Below are 24,172 nucleotides of genomic sequence, written 5' to 3' on the forward strand. Positions count from 1 at the left end.
ACATAGGACAGTGACGCCTCAGTCCCCTTCAACATGGGCACCTGGGGACCTCACACAGTTCTCCCAGTCGCCATCAGCTGCCCCATCATATTTTCCTGATTCTCACCAATGGTCTGAAATCTCTTCCCTTTCAAAGGTGATTTTAATTTTGGGAAAAGCCAGAAGTCACAGGGCACCCAATCTGAGCTGTATGGGGTTGGGTCACCTGGGTGATTTGATGTTTCGCCAAAAAACTCTGCACAAGACATGATGCATGTGCGGGCACATTGTTGTGATGAAGCTGCCAATCAGCAGTTGCCCATATATGTGGCCTTCTGAATCATCCGAATAGTTTCCATGCAGGAATGTTCAAGCTTAATGCAAAATTCGATGCAGATTTGTTGCTCTACTTGCTCCATCATTTTGAATGAGACAGCCACACAGTACACATGCTCACTCAATGGCGTCTATCACCCCCACTGACTAGTACAGTGAAGTTGTCATGGTTCACGCAGGCACATTCCAGTCTACTATCCTTGGCTGCCAGGTTATATCTAAGTTGCACAAACCATTCTCATATTAGCAATGGCTGGGCTTTATCTGTACAGACCTCATACACTCGCACACGTATAAATCATAAAGTACACCTGAAATTAATATGTTATATGTCAATTATACCTCAACAAAAGTTAATTAATTTAAAAAACCAAAAACAATGTGGAGGTGGGGCCATACAAAGGACTTTTCTCCAAGTGCCCAGCAACTATTAAAACAAAGTCAATTAAACCTCATATTCCATTCGGCCTCCTAGTCATGGGATTTACATTTTATTTAGTCCATTAGAAAGTTTCTAATCTACAAACTGACATTGTAGGCCTCCTCTCCCTGCCTGCCTCCTTATTTTTGCTCACTGATTTTAGGATTTAGAATCCTTCCTGCGCATGAGTGTACACAGGGTGGAGAAAAATAGGTTTACAGTTGCATTGTGACATCTTCTGAGTTAATAGAGCTATTGTAATCGTCGTAACCTGCATGTCTTTGATACCAACAACTGTAAACCTACTATTCCTTATCTTGTAGTCTGAAGAAGGCCAGTGTAATAGAGCTCATCTGGGGGAGATTCAAATGTACCAGTGTTCCAACCTCCCTAAACAGCCAGAAGCCACAGTGGGTTGTCATACGGACCAATATTAGACCCCTATTCACAATTCTGGTTTTAAAAGACAGGGTATTTGCAAAAGAGAGGGGGGAAAGCATATATTAAGACTTTCTTGGTGTAGCTCATTCTGTAGAATTTGGAAGTCTATGAGAACATTTTGTTTGTTTCTGTGGCTGATTTTTCCCTTTAGAACCCGATTGAGGCAGCACTATACAAACCCTTGGAAGGGGGGGAGCAAGTCACCAAAACTGAATTGTTCCTTTTCCTCTGAGCTGCATTTGCCCGAGGTTAGCAGAGCCCTGGTCCTCCCAAGCCCCGGTCAGCCATGACCGTGATCCCTGCCCTTGGCACTCAGTGGCCTGCCTGGTTGGGCTGCTTTCCAGGCAGCTCCCCAGCAGAAGGTCTGCAGCCAGATTCTGTCACTGCACTCACACACACTGTGGGCAGCAAAGCTAATAAGCCCATCCCGATTTTTCCTCCTTTACTTTTCTCCTCCATTTCACCCCAAATTATTCTTTGATGCAACTTAGGTTTGTGTATGGTCTCAGAAAGTCACCTCTTGATCCATTGACCCATAAGTCAGTCATCACTGCTGAGGAAATGAAGAAGTATTTCAAATTACCCCAGGTGAGCATCCAGCCTGAACTACGAGCCACCTCCCACTGCCAACAAGTTCCGCATGACCCATCTCTTCACAAAGAGGAAGAAAAGATCTCTTAGGGATCGGAAATTCCTCAACAGTATTCACTAATGCATTCGATAGTTTCTGAAATTTCGCTGTGTGTGGTATCCCCAGGGCACACAGTTGATTCTGTATTAATCTTGCCTAACACTTAACGCCTTTCTTAGGTTGGTAGAACTCTGAAATTGTCTTAGTTTATTTCCTTTTTTAGACACATGTCAAGAGTTGCACCTCTCCGTTGCACCCCACCATGCTGCACAACCAACCACGTTATCAATGTTTTCAGGCTGACGTCTCTGAGTATTCCACAAAATCAACATTTAGGGCTGCCACTCTACACTGGTTTACCAAACACTTAAAAACAACTGCAGGAGAGGGCCTCTCTGTCCTGGAGCTGTTGAGGGTTCCTTTTCTTCTGAGCCAGAGCTGGAGGCCAGAGTCAGCTTTAAGGATTATTATTGGGGCTGCCTTGAGCTGGGCAGCCTTCTTTTCCTACCTCAGATATTTGTAGTTGCCCGGAACCCCTGTTTGATTTATGCCAGGCTACAGCTGTAAGTGGTCACACTGGCCATAAGGCCTCTGGCTTTCCTTGGATACTTCCAGGCTCTTGTGAGCTGATCTGGTCTAGGTTGCTCCTAAAGTAACTTGGTCCTGTGTCTGCCCCATAGGCAGGATGTATGCCAATCCAAATAAGTGGTCACTTATCACAAAGATGCCTACGCTTGAAGGGGAGTGTCCAGAAGTGGGGACTTCTATTGTAAAAGGGGAGTCTGAGGCCAGCAAACTCAGAAGAACCTTACCATTTTTCCCTGCCTGCATTAGCTTGGGTGCCAACCAGACAGCTCCACCCACCAGCCCACAGTTGTGTCCTACACAGGGCTCCTTACAGGACTGCGAGGCACGGGGTGGTAAGGAAGACCCATGAGTGGGTGCTGGAGGAGTGTCACAGGTGTCAGGCAAGGAAGTCAGAACTGTCACCCAGTACACCTGCCACAAGTGCAAGCCCAGCTTCTAAGCAGTTAGCTCCATCCAGTGGGACAGCTCGGTGTCCACACAATGTGAGTTGTGCCATCTGACCAGGGCACTTTACCTCTGGAAAGTTTTCTATATTGACGTGGCTTCTTCCTTAGCTGATAAAACAGTCTTTTTACAAAAGTTCTAAAGTTCTCAGCCCTAAGTTCCCTATCTCTGTTGATAAGGATGACTTCCTGGTGCAGGGATGATGCCTTTCACATGGGAAATTTATTTTCTGCTTTCAGGGGTCAGAGGAGGGTCAGAGTGTCGTTCTTATACTGTAACTTAAGTATAGTAACTTAAATTCAAAATAGTCAATATGCCAAAGTAGCATAATTGGGGGTGGCAAATTTTGCTCCCCTTCAGTTAAAAAATCCATCCTCATCCATCCAGGCTGACCCCTCCCATTAGTTCTGACAGGCGTGACAAGGCATGCTTCAGAGAGCACTGCTGCACACTCCCAGTGACTCCAGAAGCTCCACCCCACCCTACTATGCCTCAGCCTAGAGCAGGCCCCCTCCTATCACTGGAGAACCCTTCTAGAGTTGGGAACATCATCAGATGTTTACAGCTGAACATATGTGGGACTTGGAATATACCAGGGGACATATCTTTTTAATTCTTAAACTTGTATTTAATCCTGCCTATGACTAACCATTCATACACCTTAGCTCATTGCTCTGATGACTCCTTAGGAGAACCCTGCTTCCATATCATTGCTATAGGAGGAATAATGCCCAGATCTTTCCTCTTCGGGTAAATAAGGACACAGCAAAAATGAATTAAGATCCTTATTTCCACCCCACCCTACCCTTCCTAAACACCACTACGCCAACGTCACCAAAAATATAAATAGAACTCTACTTCACTCGTTTCCAATTATTTTCACTAGAAATGAAAAAATAGTTCCATGTGTCCACCCAAGCATATGTGATGTCAGTTTCTCAAGAATAAATTTTTAACAGGTGCACAAGCATTTTGAATTCATCGTCTGGATGCTTTCTTCATATTAGTTTGCATCAACATTCACATAATTGTTGCCCAATGCTTGAGAAACCGGATTACAAAGCTCTCCCCCGCTGTGTACCAACAGCTAGCTATTGAGCTAAGTGGTGAGGATACTAAGTGGTGAGTTACTTCCTGCGAATTTTTTTGGTGTCCTAGAAATTGAACTTCCACCTGTGAGTGCCAAGAGCATTTAGCATTAGTTCAAATTATACAAAGAACAAGCTTCTGTATAATGTCTACAGTGCTTATCTCTCTTATAGCATCTAGAAGGCCCACTGGCTTCCCAAAGTCACAACATCCACGGTCAAAGTTATTCTTTGTGCCCGACACTTGAGCCTTCACATGTTCCTCTCAGTAAGTGGTGTTATCTTCTGTTTTAAGCCAGAACCCCTGGAATCATCCTTGACACTTTGCTCTTCATTAATTCTCATTCACTCCATCACAAGATAATTCTCGTTGTCACAATGGGGTACCCCACTACTATATAGTGAGCAGAGACCAAGGACACTAAAAAAAAAAAAAAAAAAAAAAAAAAAAAAAATCCTACAATGCACAGCAGAGTCCCCTGCGATAAAGAATGATCCCTTCCAAAATGTCATCAGTGCCCAGGTTGAGAAACTCTAAGCTAATAGTATTGTACCAATGCCAAAGTTTTCTGGTTTTGACAATATACAATGGTTACATATGATGTTACCACTGGGGGAAGCTACATGAATGGCATGCAGGATCCCTATGTACTATTTACCAACTTCTTGTAAGTCATAAGCTACAGTCATACCTTGGTACTTGTCGGCTTCAGAATTCATCAAACCCTGTACTCATCATGTTTTGACAAGAAAAAAATGTTTCACCACTCAGTGCTTGCTCGGGACTCGTCACACTTGCTAGAATTTGTATGAGTCGTGACGCTGCCCTGCTACAGAAAATGCTTCATCATTCTGTACTCCTCGGTCTCGACACTCCTCACGAGTTCCAGAACAAATTAACGTCCTGACTACCGCTGTACTTCTAAATCAAAAGTTATAACAACAATAATAGCGAATTAGACCTTCTAATTACTATCCATTGTGCTCAATCTAACCCCCCAAATTTAAGCATATTATTCAAACCCAATTCCATAACCACTATTTACTGACTGTGTGTCCCTGGTCACTCGAACTCTGTGATTCACAGTATTCTCATCTGTAAAGTGCAGATGATGCCATTATAAAAATTATGTGACATGTGTCTGTTCTTATGCCAGTACCAGGCTGTTTTGATTACAGTGGCCTTATAATACAGTTTGATGTCAGGTATTGTGATCCCTCCTACTTTGTCCTTCTCTCTCAAAACTGCTGTGGCTATTCGGGGTCCTTTATGGTCCCATATGAATTTTTGAAATGTTCGTTCTATATCTGTGAAACCCATCACTGCTACTTTCATAGGGATTGCATTGAATCTATCAATTGCAATTTGGGTAGTATGGACAATGTTCACAGCAGCACAATTTACAATAGCCAAGTGCTGGAAGCAACCTAAGTGCCCACCAGTAAGTGAGTGGATCAAAAAACTATGGTACATTTACACGACGGAATACTATGCAGCAGAAAGAAAGGAGGGGCTCCTACCCTTTTGCGACAGTGTGGATGGAACTGGAGAGCATTACGCTAGGTGAAATAAGCCAGGCGGTGAAAGACAAATACCAATGATCTCACCTATAAGTGAGACCTAATCAACAAAACAAAGAAGTAAGCAAAATATAACCAGAGACATTGAAATTAAGAACAAAGTGACGGTAACCAGAGGGGAGGTGGGAGGGGATAATGGGGGAACAGGGGGAAGTGTTTCCAGGAACAGCTATAAAGGACACATGGACAAAACCAAGGGGGGTGGGATCAGGGGAGAGAGGTGGGGATGGCTGGGGTGGGGGGAGTTATGGGGAATAAATGCAGACAACTGTACTTGAACAGCAATAAAATAAAAATTAAAAAAAATTTTGTGACATGGAGTTCATGAAGGTACTCCATGATTTGTTAACTGGTGTACAAATTTGGGGAACTGTAACCATTAGCCCTGGCTAATCTTTATATAACTTATCCGCTACCTCATCTCTCGCCAAACTGATGTATTTGCTTTCCCATATTTTTTATCCTGCTGTGTCATCTTCGTTTTAAGTGATTTGCCTAAACTCTCTCTTCCACCTTCAACTCCGTCCAAATTCTTTCCACCGGGGATTTATGCACGAAGACAAACTGGTTATACAAATAGCGAAAAAATATTAAATGTTCAGCTTTGGAGAAAACGGCCAACTGAATTATGGTACCTGACTAGCAGTGTGGGCCATCAATTCATTCATTCAACAAATAGAATGCTTCCCAGATAGGGTCAAGTTAAAGGAGTGCATCATCACCAAGCCCTTATTATATGAAATGTTAGAGGGACTCATCTAAGAAAAAGAAGCAGACCCAAACTATGAACAGTAAAATGACAACAAACTCACAACTATCAACCACTGAACATAAAAATCAAGAACCAAAACAAACTAAGCAGACATCTGGAAAGGAACAGAATCACAGAAATGGAGATCACACGGAGGGCTATCAGTGGGGAGAGGGAGGGGGAGAGAGGGGGAAAAGGTACAGGGAATAAGAAGCATAAATGGCAGGTAGAAAATAGACAGGGGACGTTAAGAATAGTATAGGAAATGGAGAAGCCAAAGAACTTATATGTATGACCCACAGACATGAACTAAGGAGGGAAAATGCTGGTGGGAGGGGGGTGCAGGGCGGAGGGGGATAAAGGGGAGAAAAAAATGGGACAACTGTATTATCATAATCAATAAAATATCCTTAAAAAAAAGAGAAAACAACAAATATTTATTGAGTACCTAATAAATGCCAGGCACTGTGCTTGACCCTGAAATACAGTGATGGTTATGGTTGACAAAAAATATGGTTTGAATGAGGAAAAGAATGAAAAAATAACAGTCGTGGCATAATAAAAAGTAGATTTGTTCTTTGTCCCTGGTTCCTGGCACAAAGCTCTTCAAACCTTTACAGTTTCCTGAGTGATATTGTCACGGTGCAATGAGCAGCCAGAGGGGGGCGGGGGGAAAGGCAGGGCCCTCACCATTACAATCTAACCAAGGACTTAGTGCAGGAGGCTAAAAGCAAAAGCTCACACGTTGACCCAGAAATCCTGAGCCTGGTCCGATAAGGCTGCCAGGTGTCCCGAACAACAAGTAAACTATGGTAGTGCAGGAGGTGGGGGCCCTTGAACGTCTGTGTGTATCATCTCCACTAGCTGGAAACAGGAAAACCTTCAGACTGTGTCTTCGTCCCAAGGCCTGGGAGGGGGGGCGGGGAGGGGGTCCACAGTGCCCAAAGAAAAAGCCCCTAAAACAACTTTGGTCAACTGCCTGCCTCCTGTCACGTATGCAACGTGAACAAATAGAGTCTGGAGCAAGATAAAGATTCGGGCTAAGAGACCCCTCACCCATACCTACGTTTGGATAGTCACGTTTCCCCCAGAAAGGTGGCTCCGCCTTTACCCGCCACTCAAAATGTAACTTATTCACCCCCACCCCTCCCCACCAAATAAAGGACTCTGTCTCTCGGCCTCTTCTCTTGGCCCGGTGGCTCTCTCGTCACACGGGGGATCCCTGGCCAGCTGGCCTCAGCCTGGGGCAGGGTGGGGGGTGGGGCTCCTGGCCACTTCTCTGCTGGCCACCCGGCCTCTGGCCACCCTTGCTCTAGCCACCCTTGCTTGTGCTTTCCTATTAGAACTTAGCATTAATAAACTTTGCTTGCATGCTAGTAGGCTCGCTGGCCTGCAATTCTTTAATGCGCTGGCAAGAAGAACCTAGTTTCTGGGAGTTTCTCACATAACAATATGAGTGTCTTTTGTCATTCATTAGGAGCCCTTTTTGAGTTTATGCTATGGAGACAACTTGGGGTGGTACTCCTAGATGGCCTCAGGATTGGGCTGGTTACCAGAAAGACCAAGTGATTAGAGGGTTGGAACTTGCAGGCTCCCTGGGAAGGGGCAGTGGGGACACTGCAGATGAAGCTCTAAAGCGACCTGTTGGTGGATGGATGATTGAAGAAGACATGGAACATATATAATGGAATATTACTCAGCCATAAAAAGCTGAAACATGGCCATTTGCCACAACATGGATGGACCTTGAAGTATTATGCTAAGTGAAAGAAGTCAGATGGAACAGGACACAAACCGTATAATTTCACTCATATGTGGAATATAAAACAAAAAAAGTTGCAAACGAACTAACAAAACAAAAACAAACTCATAGGTATAGACAACAGAATGCGGTTGCCAGAGGAGAAGGGGGATGGGGAGGGTGATATGGGTAAGGGGAGGTCAAATATGTGGTAACAGATGGAAACAAGACTTTTGGTGGTGAGCACACAGTGGAGTGTACAGATATCGAATTCTGGTATACCTGAAATTTATATAATGTTATTAACCAATGTTACTGCAATAACAAATTAATTCATCAGTTTTAGAAACCCTCTTGAACAAGAAGACTTGTTGAGCTTCCAGGATGGCAAACACATGGAGGTGTGGGGAGATATGCACACCCAGAGACAGCAACAAAACCTACCCCTTCCCACATAATTTACCCTATGCATGTGTTGATTTTGTTGTTTATCCGTGCCCTTTACAATAAGTGGGTAAATGTAAGTAAATGTTCCTCTGAATTCTGTGAGCCCCTCTAGCAAATTAATCAAATTTGAAGAGGGCATTGTGGGAACTTCCATGTATAGCCAGTTGGTCAGAAGGACAGGTAATAATCTGGACTCGTGATTGGCATCTGAAGTGAGGGGGGCAGTCATGTGAAACTGATGCTCTAACCCGTGGGATCTGACACTTGATAGTGTCAGAATTTAGTCAAATGTTGGGACACTCAGTCAGTCAGCATGTTACAGTAGACAGCCAGTTGGGGTGCTGGGGAATCTCCCCCATTGGCCAAGATGGTGGCAGGGAGAAGTTCTTACAGTGAGTGGCACCAAAGGCTAGAAGGGTGAAGGGATTGGACCTGGAAGTGCCAAAAGCTAGCAAGATAATTGGATAGAAGAAAGCTCTCTCCTCCCTATCCCTACAAGAACTGCAAGCTTGAGCAGGAAGGAGGGGTGGTCTTTGAGACGGGAGTCCACCATTCTTCCAGGTCGCACGGCACTTGAATAAAACCTCTTTCCTATTGCACCATCACCTACCTCACGAGATGGGCTTTTGTTGAAGCAGGCAGCCAAACCGTCGTTTGTTCTGTTACAAGCAACCACTGAGAATTGGAGGATTGCCTGGTGGCATAGAACAAAACCTCACACATTGGTACAGTATCATACAACCATTTAATCAAGGCTTAAAAAAGATGTTTTAAAATGTAGGAAATGTTTGTGATGAAATGTTAGATCACATAGATATAGAATATCAGATGGTGCGTGGAATAAAGTACTTGTAAAAGAAATTACAGGATAACAAACAGAAAATAGTTTTCATTATCACCCTTGGATGTTAGTTAGACAAGGTTATAGCTGAGTATAATTCATTTTATTTTTGACTCCTTCATACTTTCTACAGGAGTCACGATGAGAATGTGTTAACTTTGTTATCTAGGGGGAAGTATTTATTTGGGGAAGGCCAGTAAGAACTCTCACCCCTACTTCAAGATTCCTCTTAACGTCCACCTCTTCCATGTATGTTTCCAGGCTTGTATTGAATGCAATTTCTACCATCTTTGAACTCTCATATTATTGCTGTGCTATTTGACTTGTTCCAGAATATACTCGCATGTCATTTTAACTCATGTGTTTTCTTTCTCTACATGACTTGGTTATACTTGGCCCTTGTTTACAGTGCATGAACACTGAATCATACAATTCGCCACACATACACATGCACACACACAAATGAGAGGGAGGAAAAGGATAACCGTAAAGGAGAAAGAAACAGGATCGAAGAGTTTTTGCAACTCAGGGAAGATTTCCAGAGAAACTCTACAGGCAGAGTTTCAGACAGAGAGGAGAGCATGTTGCTGATCTGTTTCTCAGCCCACATCTAAGACCACTAAGTAAATGCCAGACCCTTTCTGGGAAGATGTTTGCTACCTCAGAGTTTGTCACTCAGGACTGCCAGATGGGCTGGGATGAAAATAAGAGGACGGAGCCAACCCTGAACATGCTCAGCCAGTTAAAGTCCCCAGGCACATTGGCCTTGGTCAAGGCCATCGCCCTTCATCTATATTTGCTAACCAACCAGAAAGTCCTTATTGAATGCCTGTTGTGTACATTGCATTGCTTTGGGGGTGGGGGATAAGAAACATGTAAACTGCAAGGTGTTTGCAATCTAATTGAGAAACCACAAAATACTCATACATATTGAGGGAAGCCAGAGTTGGCCACTCCAATATATGCCTTTGGGGATATTGGTGACTTTAAGCTTTTTAAAAAAGAATCAAAAGACTCGATAGAAAACCCCACTTCAGCCCTGGCCGGCCAGGGCCCACGCCCAGGTTGAGGGTTCTATCCCCGGTTTGGGGCACGTACAAGAATGCAACCAATTGCTGTCTCTGTCTCTCTCTCTGTCTCTCTGTCTCTGTCTCTCTCTCCCTCCCTCCCACCCCCAATGAAAAAATGTCCTCGGTTGAGGATTAAATTTTTTTTTTTTTTTAAAGAAAGAAAACCCTGCTTCAGGAAGGGAGCCTTAGTATATTCACGTTAGCATGAGTGAATTAAGTGTGGCAGACAAGGAGGATCTGAGAAAGTCTCTTTGTTAGACTCCCTCCCTGTCCCAAGAATTTATTTTTGGCCCCAACAATATACATAGATACTAAATTCACCCATACACATGCATACACCTATACACTTGTGCTTCCATGCGTTTAAAAGTGACTCCCAACCATGCAATGTGATAAAAATCCAATTAATCATTTCTTAACAACAGATGAGGCTTGAACCAGAACATGAAACATGTGAAAATCAGTGGTAATTACCACATTGCATTTTCTTTTGCCATCAAGTGGAATAAAAGCAAGTAACTTTTTTCCAATGCTAGTGAGGATAAGGAATGTATGTAAGGTTTTCCTCTGAAAGATTCTTGCCCAGAGAATTTGGCTGCAGAGAGCAGCCCTTAGAGGCTTGAGGCCAGGGGGCCGCAAGTAAAGACACAGTTAAGGGTGGAATCCAGTTTACGCTTCACCATGCGGAGCCAGGGACGACAGTGATTCAAGTCTCCTAGACATAATGGTTAAATAGCTCAGGCACGATTTAAAGAAAAAATATGCAATTTTACCCTTGAGGGGGGTAAAAAATTTTAGTGCTTTTTATCCCAGCTTCTAAGTTCTTCTAGGCTGGGTCAGTAATCAAACAAATTAACAGGAGAAAATCAAACTTTTGATGCATGGGCATGGGGGATTCACATTAGCATGAAAATTGCAAAGACAGTAAGGCGATATTGGGTATATATGACATTTGGGGCGAAGGAGAAAAAGGGCAAAATGGTCTTAGATTTCGGCTTAGACGGGCAGCTTAAAAACTTTGGATTCCAACCTGCAGAAATTCTGACCGTATTTATGGTCTGCTCTTGTCTTGCTTTTTAAAGTGCAAGACTTCTAGATTCTGACAATACTGTGTTTACAGACTGCTTACCGTTCACCCAGGGAAAGGATCACTTTCTCTTTTAAAACCGGACAGCTTAATCCACAGTTAACTTTTTTTCTTATTGCACTGTATGCATATGACATGTTTATATATGGCCTCAAACTCTAAGAGAGAATAAACAGAAGCATAAATGAATCAAACAAAAAAGGACACAGTGTACCTGGCCGGTGGGGCTCAGTTGGGTGGAGAATCGTCCCCATAACCAGAAGGTTGTGGGTTTGATTCCCGGTCAGGTTGCGGGTTCGACCACCGGTCCAGATGCATATGATGCCAAGTAAGGTGCCGATCCCCGGTGTGGGCACATGTGGGAGGCAACCAATTGATGCTACGCTATCGTATCAATATTTATATCTCTCCCTTCCTCTCTCTCTAAAAGCAATGAAAAAAAGAAGTCCTCAGGTGAGGATAAAAACTAAATAAGAAAGGACACAATGAGGAGAAAGGGGAATTCATTTAAATGGTACAGGTAGAAGAAAACACACACAAAAATCCCTCATCAGTGCCCCAAATTTTAATCTGTTTAATTTTACCCAGAAACATTGCAAGGGGCTAAAGCGAATCCTCAGTTAAACAGAACATGCAAGGACTAATTTAGCACCCTGCGGTATTTCTCTCTGAACGCCTGCTGGAGTAGAGGTTTTGATCGGACTGGGTGGGTCTATGAAACTCATGTGGTGTCCTTGCAAATTTCTTCTGTTGAGAATGATGAGGTGAAATCCGGATATTTCTTGGGGTGTTGGGACTAGGGACTAGGCCAGAAACAATCACATTTTGAGACCCACTCCCTGTCTTAACATTCCCTCCTTCCTTGTGAGTATTTCGATCCTGGTGAAAACCCTTAAAGTGACCATTGGAGTTAAACGGAAGGCAGGCCAGAGAAAAAGACAGCTCTGTTGCTTGACCCTGTGATGGGATCTGTGGAAGATGTTAAGGACTTGTTTGCATATGAACCTCAATTTTTCCTTTCTCTGTATCTTGCTTTATAAAGCCCGCCTCCCACTGTCTACCTCCCAATCCAGTTTACCACCCATATCCCCATACCTATACCTAGTTTTGTGGGGACAAAAGCTGTGTGCGCAGCCATTGACATGGATTTCTTTCTTCTCCTAGGTCTCCGCAAGTTCTTTTTCCACTTCAGGTTTCAAGATATCTTTTGCTTCACTCCTTTTTCTACAATGTTCAAACGGAATGGGACAGAGACTCTTCCTTGGACTCTGCTTGCCTCCACCCCCACCCCCACCCCAAACCAAGATTCTTGGGCCTGAAAGAGAAAATCATGTTCCAGCTCTGCAGTGTTCATACAGGACCCCGTTTTGTCTGGGGGCTGAGATTTGCGGGGAGCCAGGTCTACCATTATGCTACCTGTGCCTGAATATCACCATGCCCCCTGTGCCTGGACGCCGCCTTTTAAATCACTTGTGCCCCTTCGTTTGTGAAAAACAAAAGGATGCGCTTCCAGACAGGCTTTTGCATTCCTACTGGCATAATGAAGGTTCCCAAGCCATCAGCCTGGTTTCCTACAAAAGTTAATTCGTCACATGTGCAGAGCAGGTTGTTGTTCCTGAGCTGTGCTGTCAGGTGGCAGGCTTGGCTTTGCAAGTAGATGGGAGGAAATGTAGCGAACTCACACTGAGCGTTTCGTGGGCTGAGTACAAACTGCATCACTCTCCCAAGGCTCTGATGTTTGCTGAGGAAGAGTGAACACCAGGATGCTGAATGCCTGGGGGATGGGGCAGGGCAGTGGCTTGGTGCTGAGGCTGAGTGAGAAAACTGGAGTTAACACCCCATTGAAAGAAAGAGTTCTCTGCAGGATGGAGGTGGTAAGTGTTGCAGAGCTGAACCTGGGTGCCCAGTGCCCATACCCAGGTGACTCTGGGCCAGAGGAGAACATGGCCACCTAGAGGCTGGCCTTCTTTGGAAAAAAATCTGCATGCTCTCTCTTGTAGGCCAACCCACTGCGGCCCCGGGCTTGTGTTCCCTCATCTGTGATATGAAGGGAATGAACTGGATACCCACAAAAGTCCCACAGTACAGAGAGACTTTTCCACTCGTTTCTTCCTTTAACCACAGCGTTCTCCAGAAGAAAAAGAGGAACTCCGCTAGGAAGAGCAGCATAAAATAGTGACACTGGTTCTCTGTGATTTTCACCCTTGTACTACCAGGCCACTCCACAGTTGCCTCACTTGCCAAAAGAAGGTGATCTTGTGTGAGAGTTCCACAAAAGAAAATAACGTGTGTGTCTGCTAAGAGGAGGTGGCCGCTGAGGCAAAGATTCGCTCTCACTTGAACACCCTACTGCCTTGGCTTACTGAGAGGAGGGAGCGTAAGGCAAGTCTTAAATGGGAAACAAAAGTTATGGTGTGCAGCATTCTTAGGTTGAAGGTTATGCTATCACAGCAACTGACTGCGAGGCGTCCACTCGAGTTTTTCAGAACCCCGGGCCTATGCCCTGGGCTATGGGAAGTAGCACGAGGCCAAGATGAATTTATCAATCAGGAAGTCCAGTGACGGGCTCTATTTTATCTTCATTATTTCACTTCCAGGACTCCAACATTTCCTGGAGGTGTCACACCAGCACCAAACGACCGACCGTGTGGCAAAACAGTACTTCCATATGTGTGCTCAGAGTGTGCCCAATGGTCAGCACCACACCCCCTGATCAGAGTCCAGGCAAATGTATTTCTGTTCCTTTTTAAAACAACTCAGGACTTCACTCCCCTGTTTTTAATTCATTCATAGGAACTCTTCTCTTTATTTAAAAAAGTCACTTTTCACATCTATTTCGAGGGACCGCATCTTGTATTGCCCAATAAAGACTTGTCTCTGGCCCCTTCCTTTCCCATTGCCTTTTGTTCCAAGCACTTGGCAGATAACATAGTTGCTTGGAATTTTGATTGTCGGGCACTTCCAAGTGAGATCTCCAGTGTTCTAATTATATTATGTGTGTCTGAATTAAGATCCAGCTTACACAAACCTAAAACTTTCTTTTAAAGTTTCCCCCAAACACGTAGTTCATACCTTCTTTCTACTTAATTTGACCTTCAACCTTAATATCTGAAAGTTCACTGACATGTGTTCTTTATTGTGAAAAACGCTAGAAGGCGAGGCTACATCCAGAACTACTAGACTACTAATACTATGCTGAATCTACTGAACTCCTTACAAGATTGTGCTTCGTTAATTTTTCAGGCAAAATTAACATTTAAAAAGGCAACCTGGCTAAGGTCAATGTATTTGTCAGTTGCCAGTTTCTAAAGGTATTTTGCGAATTGAAGTTATTTCCTCATATAAGCACAATTAATTTGTGATCTATGCTTTTGGGATATTTGAAGTGGACATTAAGAAAAAATTTCTGCCCTGGCTGGTGTGGCTCAGTGGATTGAGGGCCGGCCTGTGAACCGAAGGGTCGCCAGTTCGATTCCCAGACAGGGGACATGCCTGGGTTTCGGGCCAAGTCCCAGGTTGGGGGCGCACGAGACGCAACTGATTGATGTAGCTCTCACACATCAATGTTTCTCTCCCTCCCTCCCCCTCTCTGTAAAAATGAATAAATAAGTTTAAACAGAAGAAAGAAAGAACTTCTTTGGGGTCATTGGTTCATTTAGGGCATTCATTTTAGAAGCCATCTCTCTTTGCAAACCTAGGCTAAAGGGTAAATTATCATACATAGCACTGCTTTGCATATTTCTTATGCCCCACACGACCACTCGGCCTTAATACGTGTGGCACCAGAAAGAAGTAGAGACATTTAACAAAGTAGTGTATATGACAAAGACACCATCCACTTACAGGAAATATATGCACTTCCCCCACCCCCACCGCTTTCAGGCAGCCTGAGCATGAGCAAAGAATGTTCTCTGTTAGTGTGTGTCAGAGTGGGTGTGCAGGTTACCTGAGGGATTTGTGCTGAGTATTCCCTTGCTTTGAGTCTCAGGTTGGGAAGGCTGAATGTGGTCCTTTCAGCTGCGGCCAGATCAGAGAAGGGATCGCGACTGGGCCTGATGGTGTCCTCGAGTTTATTTGTATAGCCCCTGTCATTCTGAGGGTAGTTACAGCCTTGAGAAACCTCATGTTTAAAGGAGAAGGAAAGTGGTCAACACTAGGAAATAAGAAATTTTGGGTTCACAGTCACCTGGTGAGAATGAAAATGAGCACACGTGGGAATGATCTCGAATTTCCCCCATTCCCAACAAGGCCTGGGGTCTCTGGGTAGTAACAACACCTTCCTCTCTGCGGAAGCCTGAAATCACACAGAGATACCCCCCCCCCCTTTGGGGACACTGGACACCCACAGGTCAGAAAGGTCGGGAGAGAAAAGAGTAAAAACTAGCAGACACCGTGGCTAAGAGTGTATGCTTTCCCGAGAAAACAGAGCCTCCCTTTCACACTGGGAATGTAGAAGCACTGAGATCATTGATCTTTGATTAACTCCCGTCAGAGCGGAAAGTCTGATGTCACCATCGCACCTTCTCTTGTCATTGCAATCGCTTCCTAAGACTGTGGTGTCCACAATTAATCGCTTTTAACATAAAACTCCACTAAAAGAGCCTCACATTGCTAACAATTACTCAGAAACAAGGATCCAATGCTTTTTAAAAAGTGGGCCTGGCCACTTCACTCTCCTGAACTCACTTTATTTTCTACCTTGGCAGTTTCACACAAAGAAGACAGCAGGAGTGAAGCAAAGGCATAACGGCTTCTTTCCAGTGACTGATTCTTCTGGAACACTGCTCAGGAGACCATCTCCTTTCACTGGCTTTGAGCAGCATTAGATCAAAAGTTCCCCTGTTAGTGCTCTGCAGCAGTTTCTGGGCTTCTCTCAAGGATATTGGGGATGACCAGATACATTTAAAGGTGTCACAGGCAGCTTCTGAGCTGGGAAAGGAGCGTAATATGCATTCCTGGGCTGGTGGAGGAAGGGGAGAAAGGTGAGAAGAGCCTCTTTGTGACCTTGCTGGAATCTCCTCTCATTTTTCATTTGAAGCAGCAGAACCTGTGGGCCAGAATATTCCCCAATCAACTCCACAAAAAGGGAGGGCGGTGTACAGAAATTGGAGCACACTGGATGAGTGTTTGATGGTCACCTTCCCATAAAGCCCTAGAGAAGCCTGCCAGGAAGATTCCCTCCGAGTGTTCAGCCTGAACTTGTCAGTGTAAACGGAACGCACCCCTGTCCGGAAACACTGTTCTCTCACTAGGGACTCTCCCCGCCCAGTCTTGCATATATCTGTGGTCCTGAAGGCACAGGGTGGGGATGAGGATGGGGTTATTGTGGGGAGGGGGAAAGAATACAAGGGTCAGCGCAAGCTCGCCATGGGCACTTGGGAAATTCCTGGGATGTGCAGGGCCTACTGATAGTGACTCAGGGAGGTCATCTCATGAAAGGACGCCTCCTTGTCATTCTGTTCAAATGGCATTTTCTTAACAACGTCCAGGCATACATACCCTACTCGTCGCAGGTGGCACCACAAAGACATATTGACAATTCACCTCTTTATTGATAACACAAGTGCAGAGAAGGTAAGGGGGGCCGGGGTGGCCTAGGGTCAGTGGCACCCGATCTGGCTCGTGAACAAGGAAGGCATTCTAGGGCTTCGCCAACACCATGAAGTATAGGTGGTTCAGGGTAGCAGGTGGTGCATCCGTCAGCATCAGTCGTTTCTTATTTCTCCAGTCCTTGGCCCTCCTATTCTTAAACCAAACCTACAGTCAGAGCAGAAAACAGTTGGTCACTAAATCGAACAGTTGGTGTGATCGTAAAATAAACCTCAACATGTAACATTATATGCCTTTGAGACTTAAAACTGCATCAGAAGAAGCTATTTACTTATTGCTAAAATGCCTAAAGAAAGTTAACACCACCTGCTCCCCGCAGCTCACCTTTAGTGAGCACCCATTACGTGCCAAGTTCTGGAATAGGCTCATTCCTCCCAATTTTAATATTCTAATGGTTTCAGTCAGGTGTTGGATGCAGGTGTAGCTTGAGTTGCACCACTGCTTGGTAACAGGATAAAGAAATGTCTGTGTCCTGACAGCTGACTATCAGCCGATTATCCGGATTCTGCCTTCTCCTCACTAGGGATAGTGTCACATTGTTGGTGGGGAGATTGGGGCGTGGTAATTAGTGGCCCTACCTAAAATCATACCGAATGTAAGGGCTCCCAATTTGAAAATCCAGTCTTCCGCCAGGAGTAAATGATTAATAGGAAGGAAGATCCTGGATTTTTAGACAGAAGGTTTCCTTCAAGGAAGTCTAAGGGGTCATTAGTTCTCCGAAACCTCTCGAGAGTTAAAAAGGTGCTCTAGCCAGGAAGGGGTGGTCATGGGGTCCCGTGGAGTTTGGGGCTTGTCTACTGGGCCATGAGAGTTGATGAAATCCCTGGAGACGGCCTTGACAGGAGTGCTGAGTCCAACTCGACCAACCCCCACTTGACTAAAACTCTCAAAAAAAATTGGGGGCACCCAAAAGTTTAGGGGAAACAGGCACACCATCGGAACCATTGTCAATTCCTCACGCTCCACCCTGCCCCACCCTACAGACGTTCCTGGGCTCAGGACCAGGTCAGCTCACCCTGCTCTGGCTACCATTCCAGGATCCTGGCCCAGAGCCGCTGCTGTCCAGTATGACAGGGTACCTACCCTAGGCGCTGCTCCTCAACCGGGAGTCCCAATCCCATGCCTTAGTCATAACGCAAAAGGTGAAACACGCATTTTAGGAAGATACAACTGCAAGGGTAAGAGATCATAACATCTTTCCTCCCTTAATATCTGCCAACTATTTCTGCAAACCAACAAAACAGTCTGTTAGACTTCACCCTCTTCTCAGTGAGGGTTTACGTTGTATTTGAATCCTTTAAGCTTCCAAACTCTACTTTTTAAGTGACACAAAAGGCCATCTCTCCCTGCCTGAGACCTCATTTTGCCCTCCCCTCTCAGGCTCTGTGCTCTTTCTGCTGCATGAATACATAGTCTAAACATGCTTTGGGGGGATCCAAATACACCAGTGGTCAAATCTCCATAAACATAACCAAAGCCCACAGCTAGCTGTGGAATGGGCTGGTAATGGGTCTGTATTACCAGCACCTGTTTCACAAAACTGTTCTATTGGCAAAAGAAAGGAGGAAAACCGTGTACTGAGCTTCTTGTGGAAATTCATGCCATAGGGTTTGGAAATAGGTGAGAACGCTAAGTTTTTCCGCTGATTTGTTTCCCAATGCCACTGAGAGAGCACCACGGATACACAGGGAAGGGGAAAAGCAGCTCACCAAACCTTAGGTTTTCTCTTTTCTTTGCGTATGCCTAGCCAGCCTGAGCCAGGCCTGTGAGCCCTGTCTATGGTGTTAGGATGCCACTTCTCAATGATCTACTTTGTTGGGCTGCTTTTCAGCAGCCCACCACCCAACCTGCAGTCCATTTCCATTACTCGCACATGCACTCTGTAGCAAAGCTAATAAACCCATGCGTGGTCCTTCCATTTCCTTTGGGGAAATATCACTTTGCTACAACTTATAGTTTTTTGGTCACCTTTTGATCCCATGACTTATTAATTAGTCATCACAGCCTGCAAGAGTGAAAAAAAGTATTTGAAAATAACACAGATACAAGTCCATCTGAAATGAGGGCCACCCCCCCCACCCCCCACCCCCCCACCCCCCGCCAACACACACACACCAAACAAATTCCACAAAGCTCTCTCCTCTTCAAAACAGTGCCACCAAAATGGAATCCAAATCCTCGGATGTTAGGAGTTCCTCAAGAAAATATTCATTTACGCATTTCATAGTTTCCAAACGTTGAAGTTGTGTAGTACCTGAAAGGCCGATTTTGACTCTATGTAATTCTCTAAACTTCTTTCTTATTACTTTTGCCTTGTTTGTTTCATTCTTTAGACAGACTTCCAAAGCTTGTAAACGGTCCCCCCAATCTCACCATGTGACTATTCTAGCAATGCTTTCAGGTTGATTCATCAAAAGGTTTATCTAGAAAAGTGAAATTTTGGGCGGCCACACTTTACAGTGCGTCACCAAATACTTATAAACAAAGGGGGGAGGAGAAGTTGATGGAACACTTAAGCTATCTTCACCTATGAGGCTCAGCTTAATTAAACATGTTATTCATACAGTATTCTGTGGATAAGCACTCCATCACCCCAATACTTATAAATTCACTGATTTAGCTAGGAGCGTGTGCTTGGCTTGACACAAATTATTACAATTGGACCCTCTTATAACGTACTCCTCTGTGCCTTAATTTGAATACTTCCAAAGTCAGACTGAGCCACAACATGACTCCACTCAGAAGTGTTCCTTAAAGGATACCAGTGCTGGAAGGAGGTGAGCTTTACTGAAGGTACTAATGGGGCTCAAGGCCGGCTGCCCCAAAATATGCTCATGTGGCCTGTGGATTATTTTTAATGAAACTTACTTGGGAAACAGCTGGTGCAAGGGGAACACTCTGACTCTCCTGTCTCTGTCCCCCTAAAAGCAGGAAATAAATCTCCCATATGAAAGGTACCCTCTCTGCACCGGGAGATAAAGAGACAACCTCATCCCCAGAGGTAGGGAATTCGGGACCGAGAAGTCCTAATAGACAAACGTTGTTAATCCTTTACTAATTTACTCCACCGAGCCCAAACTCTGCTTAGATTCTTCACAGATCAAGCACACAGGCCTAAGTGCCTTTGTCTAGCCGATTCCTCACAAATATATTGTTTCTTTCTGGAAAAGGTGCCCGCTTTGGACATTTCCTCAGGTCCCATTTCTGTGAGACCTCCCTATGTACGAATTAAATTCCTTTTTTTTTTTTTTTCTCCTGTTAATGTGCCTTGTGTCACTTCACGTCTTAGACCAACCAGAAGAACTAAGAAGGGAAGGGTGGAACTAACCCCTCTCCCCAGTGGTGCACATATACATGTACATATGTATATGGTTACAGCCATAAATATCTATGTTTGTAAACACTGTATCTTTAATTTTGTACGGGGAACAGGAGAATCAGTTTATTTTTTTAATTTCCATTTAAGAAACCATATTCTCTCTGGTAATGGGAAATAACCATAAGTTGGAGTTTGTAGATCCCATTCCCCGCCCCACAAAGATTCAGAAGGGCAAAACTTATCTGCCAACATAAAAAAGAAAACAAAACACATCAACTGGAGAATGAATGTCTAGGACAAAGGTGTTCACACCCTGAAGCAGGTTTTAGAATGGCTCCCCTGGGAGGTGGGTTCGGCTGGGGTGGGGTGGAGGGATGGGGAGAAAAGGCAGACAACTGTAATTGAATAACAATAAAAATTAAAAAAAAAAAATTGGCTCCCCTGCCAAACGGCTTCCTTCAAGTTTACTGACCTGCACTCGGGCTTCAGTCGTGCCTAGGCGTCTCGCAATGTCCTTCCTGAGGGGAGAAAACCACAAAGGTTTAGTATTTGGAGTCGTGAATAAAGGGAAGTATATGGATATACATTTTATGCTCCTTTTAAAATTGACATTCTCCCCTCAAGAACCTCTCCAAGTAATTTTTTCCTTCATTCCCCTGCCAGGCCTGCCTTATAGATCGTTTCCCCTCAAACCTGAAGGTGGCATCAACAACTCAGAAGTCAAGATGAGCAATTTTAGTGAACTACTTGAAAATGTAAGACTTGATGCAAAAAATGTATAAAGAGGAAATTTTAAAATTTTAAATAAAAGAAGGATCCAGCATTGTAGTTGCTTGGCAGTACCTCATCCTCCTCACATGGACTCCAAAAATTTTATTTACACAAAGAGGCCACCAGCACAGCCAATAAAGGAGAAAACAGATAAATTGGACCTCATCAAACTTAAAAACCTCTGTGCATCGAAAGGACACAACCGATCAAGTGAAAAGCCAACCCACGGGACGGGAGAAAATATTTGCAAATCACATATCTGATAAAAAAAAAAAAAAAGTTTATATCCTGAACATCGTAAGAACCCTGCAACTCAACAATAAGGAAACATCCAGATTAAAAAATGGGCAAGAGACTCGAGTAGACGTTTCTCCAAAGGTGATACACAAGTGGCTGCCGAGCACATGAAAAGATGCTCAACATCACTCATTAATCATGAAGGAAGCGCAAATTCAAGCCACACTGTTACTACCTCACCCCCTTAGGCTAACTGCTGCAAAGCAAAACAAAACAAAACAGAAAATAACAGCTGTTGGGGAGGACATGAGAAATTGGAAGCTTTGTGTGCTGTTATGGGAATCTGAAAAAGCACTGCCCGATGCCACTTGTATGGGGTACTTGTATGGGTATTACACAATAGAGTTTCAGTTTTGTAGGCTGACGAGTTCTGGAGATGGATGGTGGTGATGGCTGCCCAGCAAGAAGAATGTACTTAATACCTCTGAAGTGTACACTTAAAAATGGTTCATGTGGCAAATTATATGTTTTCCGTAATTTACCACAATAACAATTTTGGAAAAGTAAATGAGTCTTATGAGGAATACAAATGGGAAAGTACTTGAAAAAGCACATTAAAAGACGCTCAGCATCACTTATCAATAGGGAAATGCAAATCAAAACCATAAGATACCACTTCACATCCACCAAAAGGACTAATATGAAAAGAGCAGAAAATAACAAGTGTTGGGAAGAATGTGGGGAAATTTATATCCTTGAGACTGCTAGTGGGAGTGTGAAATAGTGGTAGCTACTATGGAAAACAGTAGAGCAGTTGCTCAAAAGATGAAGAGCAGAATTCCCATGTGACCCAGCAATTCCACTTCTGCCTATACACAAAATAAGTAAAAACGGTGGCTCCCAACTGATTTTGCACGCCCATGTTCATAGCAACATTACGAAAAACAGCCACAAGATAGAAGGAACCCAAGTGCCCATTAATAAATGAATTGATAAACAAAATACGATATTTACACACAATGGAATATTGTTCATCCTTAAAAAGGAAGGAAATCCTATCACATGCTACAACATGCAAGAAACTTTAAGGCATTATACTGAGTGAAATAATCTGGTCAGAAAAAGAAAAGCACTGTATGACTCCACTTACACAAGGCACCTAGAGTAATGAAATGCACAGAAACACAAAGTAGAAAGGTGGTTTCCGGGGAGAGGGTATAAAGAGTTGTTTATCGTGTGCAGTATTAGTTTTACAAAATGAAGAGAGCTCTGGGGGTTGATTGCACAGTATGCATGTACTTAACACTTCTGAACTGTAACACTTCTGAAAAATGGTTAAGATAGCAAATTTTATCTTTAAGTATATTTTACCACAATTTAAAAACAAGCCCACTGACCAGTATCCGTACTTGATTCGTGTGACGACTGTATGAAAATGTTTCCCTTGGTGTGCAGAAGGTATTGTCCTCCCCCAACCCTGAGCACAGGTGGCTTTTTTGGCTTCAAAGGGGGAGGAGAAGGCTCGGGGGAGAGACAGAAGTGCCTAGAAATGAGCCCGAACCTCTTGGAGACGTGGGGGGCCGCTTGGAGCACGCCACTTACCTTGTGATCAAGTCCGGGTACTGAGTGTCCTTGAAAATGCTTTCCAGCTCCAGCCGTTGGTCTGGCCTGAACTTCACGCGGCGGATTCGTGGCCGCAGGTTCTCCTGCGCCGGAGCCGTGGGAGCCGCCACGTGGGCCGCCTCAGCCAGCTGCTGCCCAGGCTCCTGGCCGCCATCTCCGCGCTCTTGGTTCTCGTCCACATCGTGGTTCCCATGGGCGTCGTGGTCCGTGCCGCCTTCGTGGCTGACGTTGCCTTTCTGGTCGTTGTCACCTTCGTGGTCGCCCTCGTGGTCGATGTCGCCTTTGCAGTCGATGTCATCCGTGAGGACCGGATCTCCTTCCTCAACGTGGCCTTCTTCTTCGGCTTCTGGTGCTTCACCTTGCACAGATTCAGAACTTATTTCCACTTCGTAGGAAATGTCCCATAGGCTGTACAAGCCGGGGTCGTAGTAGCTGACCACGGGCGGAGGATCCATAGCTACAGAACTGCCGAAGTCGAGCGCCTCCCCGAAACGTGCTGGCTGGGAACGGAGGCTGATCCTCTTTTTGGCGCCTGGTGCGGGTTAAGACCCGTCTGAGGTAAGTTCAGTGCCTATGTGCTCCGCTTTAGATGATTACTATTGGCTTTCTCTCCCTCCCCACTCCTCCCACACTCCACCCCCCGCCCCCTGACCCCCCCCCCCCCCGCCAGTCGTGGTGGGTGGGAGTTGCTTAGGCGGGAAAGCAGCTGGGGTGTGGCCATAAGATAGGGGCACTACGTGGGGGGGCGGGGGCGGGGAGTGGGGGGAAGGGTGCTGGGAGTGGGCATGGGTGTGTGGAATCGGGGTTCTAATTTAAAGCTCCATTTACTACTCCCCACTTTAGCAGTGTGTCTGCCCTGAAGGAAGGGGCCGTGCTAAACTGAGCAAGCTGATTTGGGGGGCAAGGGCCGACAGTGGAGGGAAGGTGGGGGGTGCGAGATCTCACATAACCACGGGAGCTCTTGTGGAAAAGATTGGATATTGTGTCATGGTCCAACCTTTGATCCCCTGCAGGCCACGGGCTAGTGATTAAGTGCGAGTGGTTAACTATGAGGGTTTCTCGCTCTGAGTTTCTGCAAGGACCCTGAGGGCAGGACAGGCTGTGCTTCCCTGGGGCTGGACCTTGGCTCTGCGTCTGCACAGTATTCTGGGTCAGATGCGCTCTGC

The 24,172-nt window shown here is 44.9% G+C and overlaps 1 protein-coding gene and 1 non-coding gene across 2 annotated transcripts; one reads left to right on the forward strand and one right to left on the reverse strand.

Moving 5' to 3' along the window:
• Positions 1-2,196: 2,196 nt before the first annotated feature.
• On the forward strand, positions 2,197-2,327 carry LOC112310899 (small Cajal body-specific RNA 20). The gene has a single exon (XR_002975409.1). It is a non-coding gene; the product is annotated as a small Cajal body-specific RNA 20 (non-coding RNA).
• A 14,759-nt stretch (positions 2,328-17,086) lies between these two features.
• On the reverse strand, positions 17,087-23,461 carry LOC128779906 (rhox homeobox family member 1-like). Its single transcript, XM_053916902.1, has 3 exons — positions 22,986-23,461; positions 20,848-20,893; positions 17,087-17,203 (listed from the first exon to the last, which is right to left on the reverse strand). Exons 1-3 carry the CDS (start codon positions 23,459-23,461, stop codon positions 17,087-17,089), a joined length of 639 nt encoding a protein of 212 aa, XP_053772877.1.
• Positions 23,462-24,172: the final 711 nt, after the last annotated feature.

The sequence above is a fragment of the Desmodus rotundus genome, chromosome X (genome assembly GCF_022682495.2).
Source record: "Desmodus rotundus isolate HL8 chromosome X, HLdesRot8A.1, whole genome shotgun sequence".
NCBI classification, from domain to species: domain Eukaryota; kingdom Metazoa; phylum Chordata; class Mammalia; order Chiroptera; family Phyllostomidae; genus Desmodus; species Desmodus rotundus.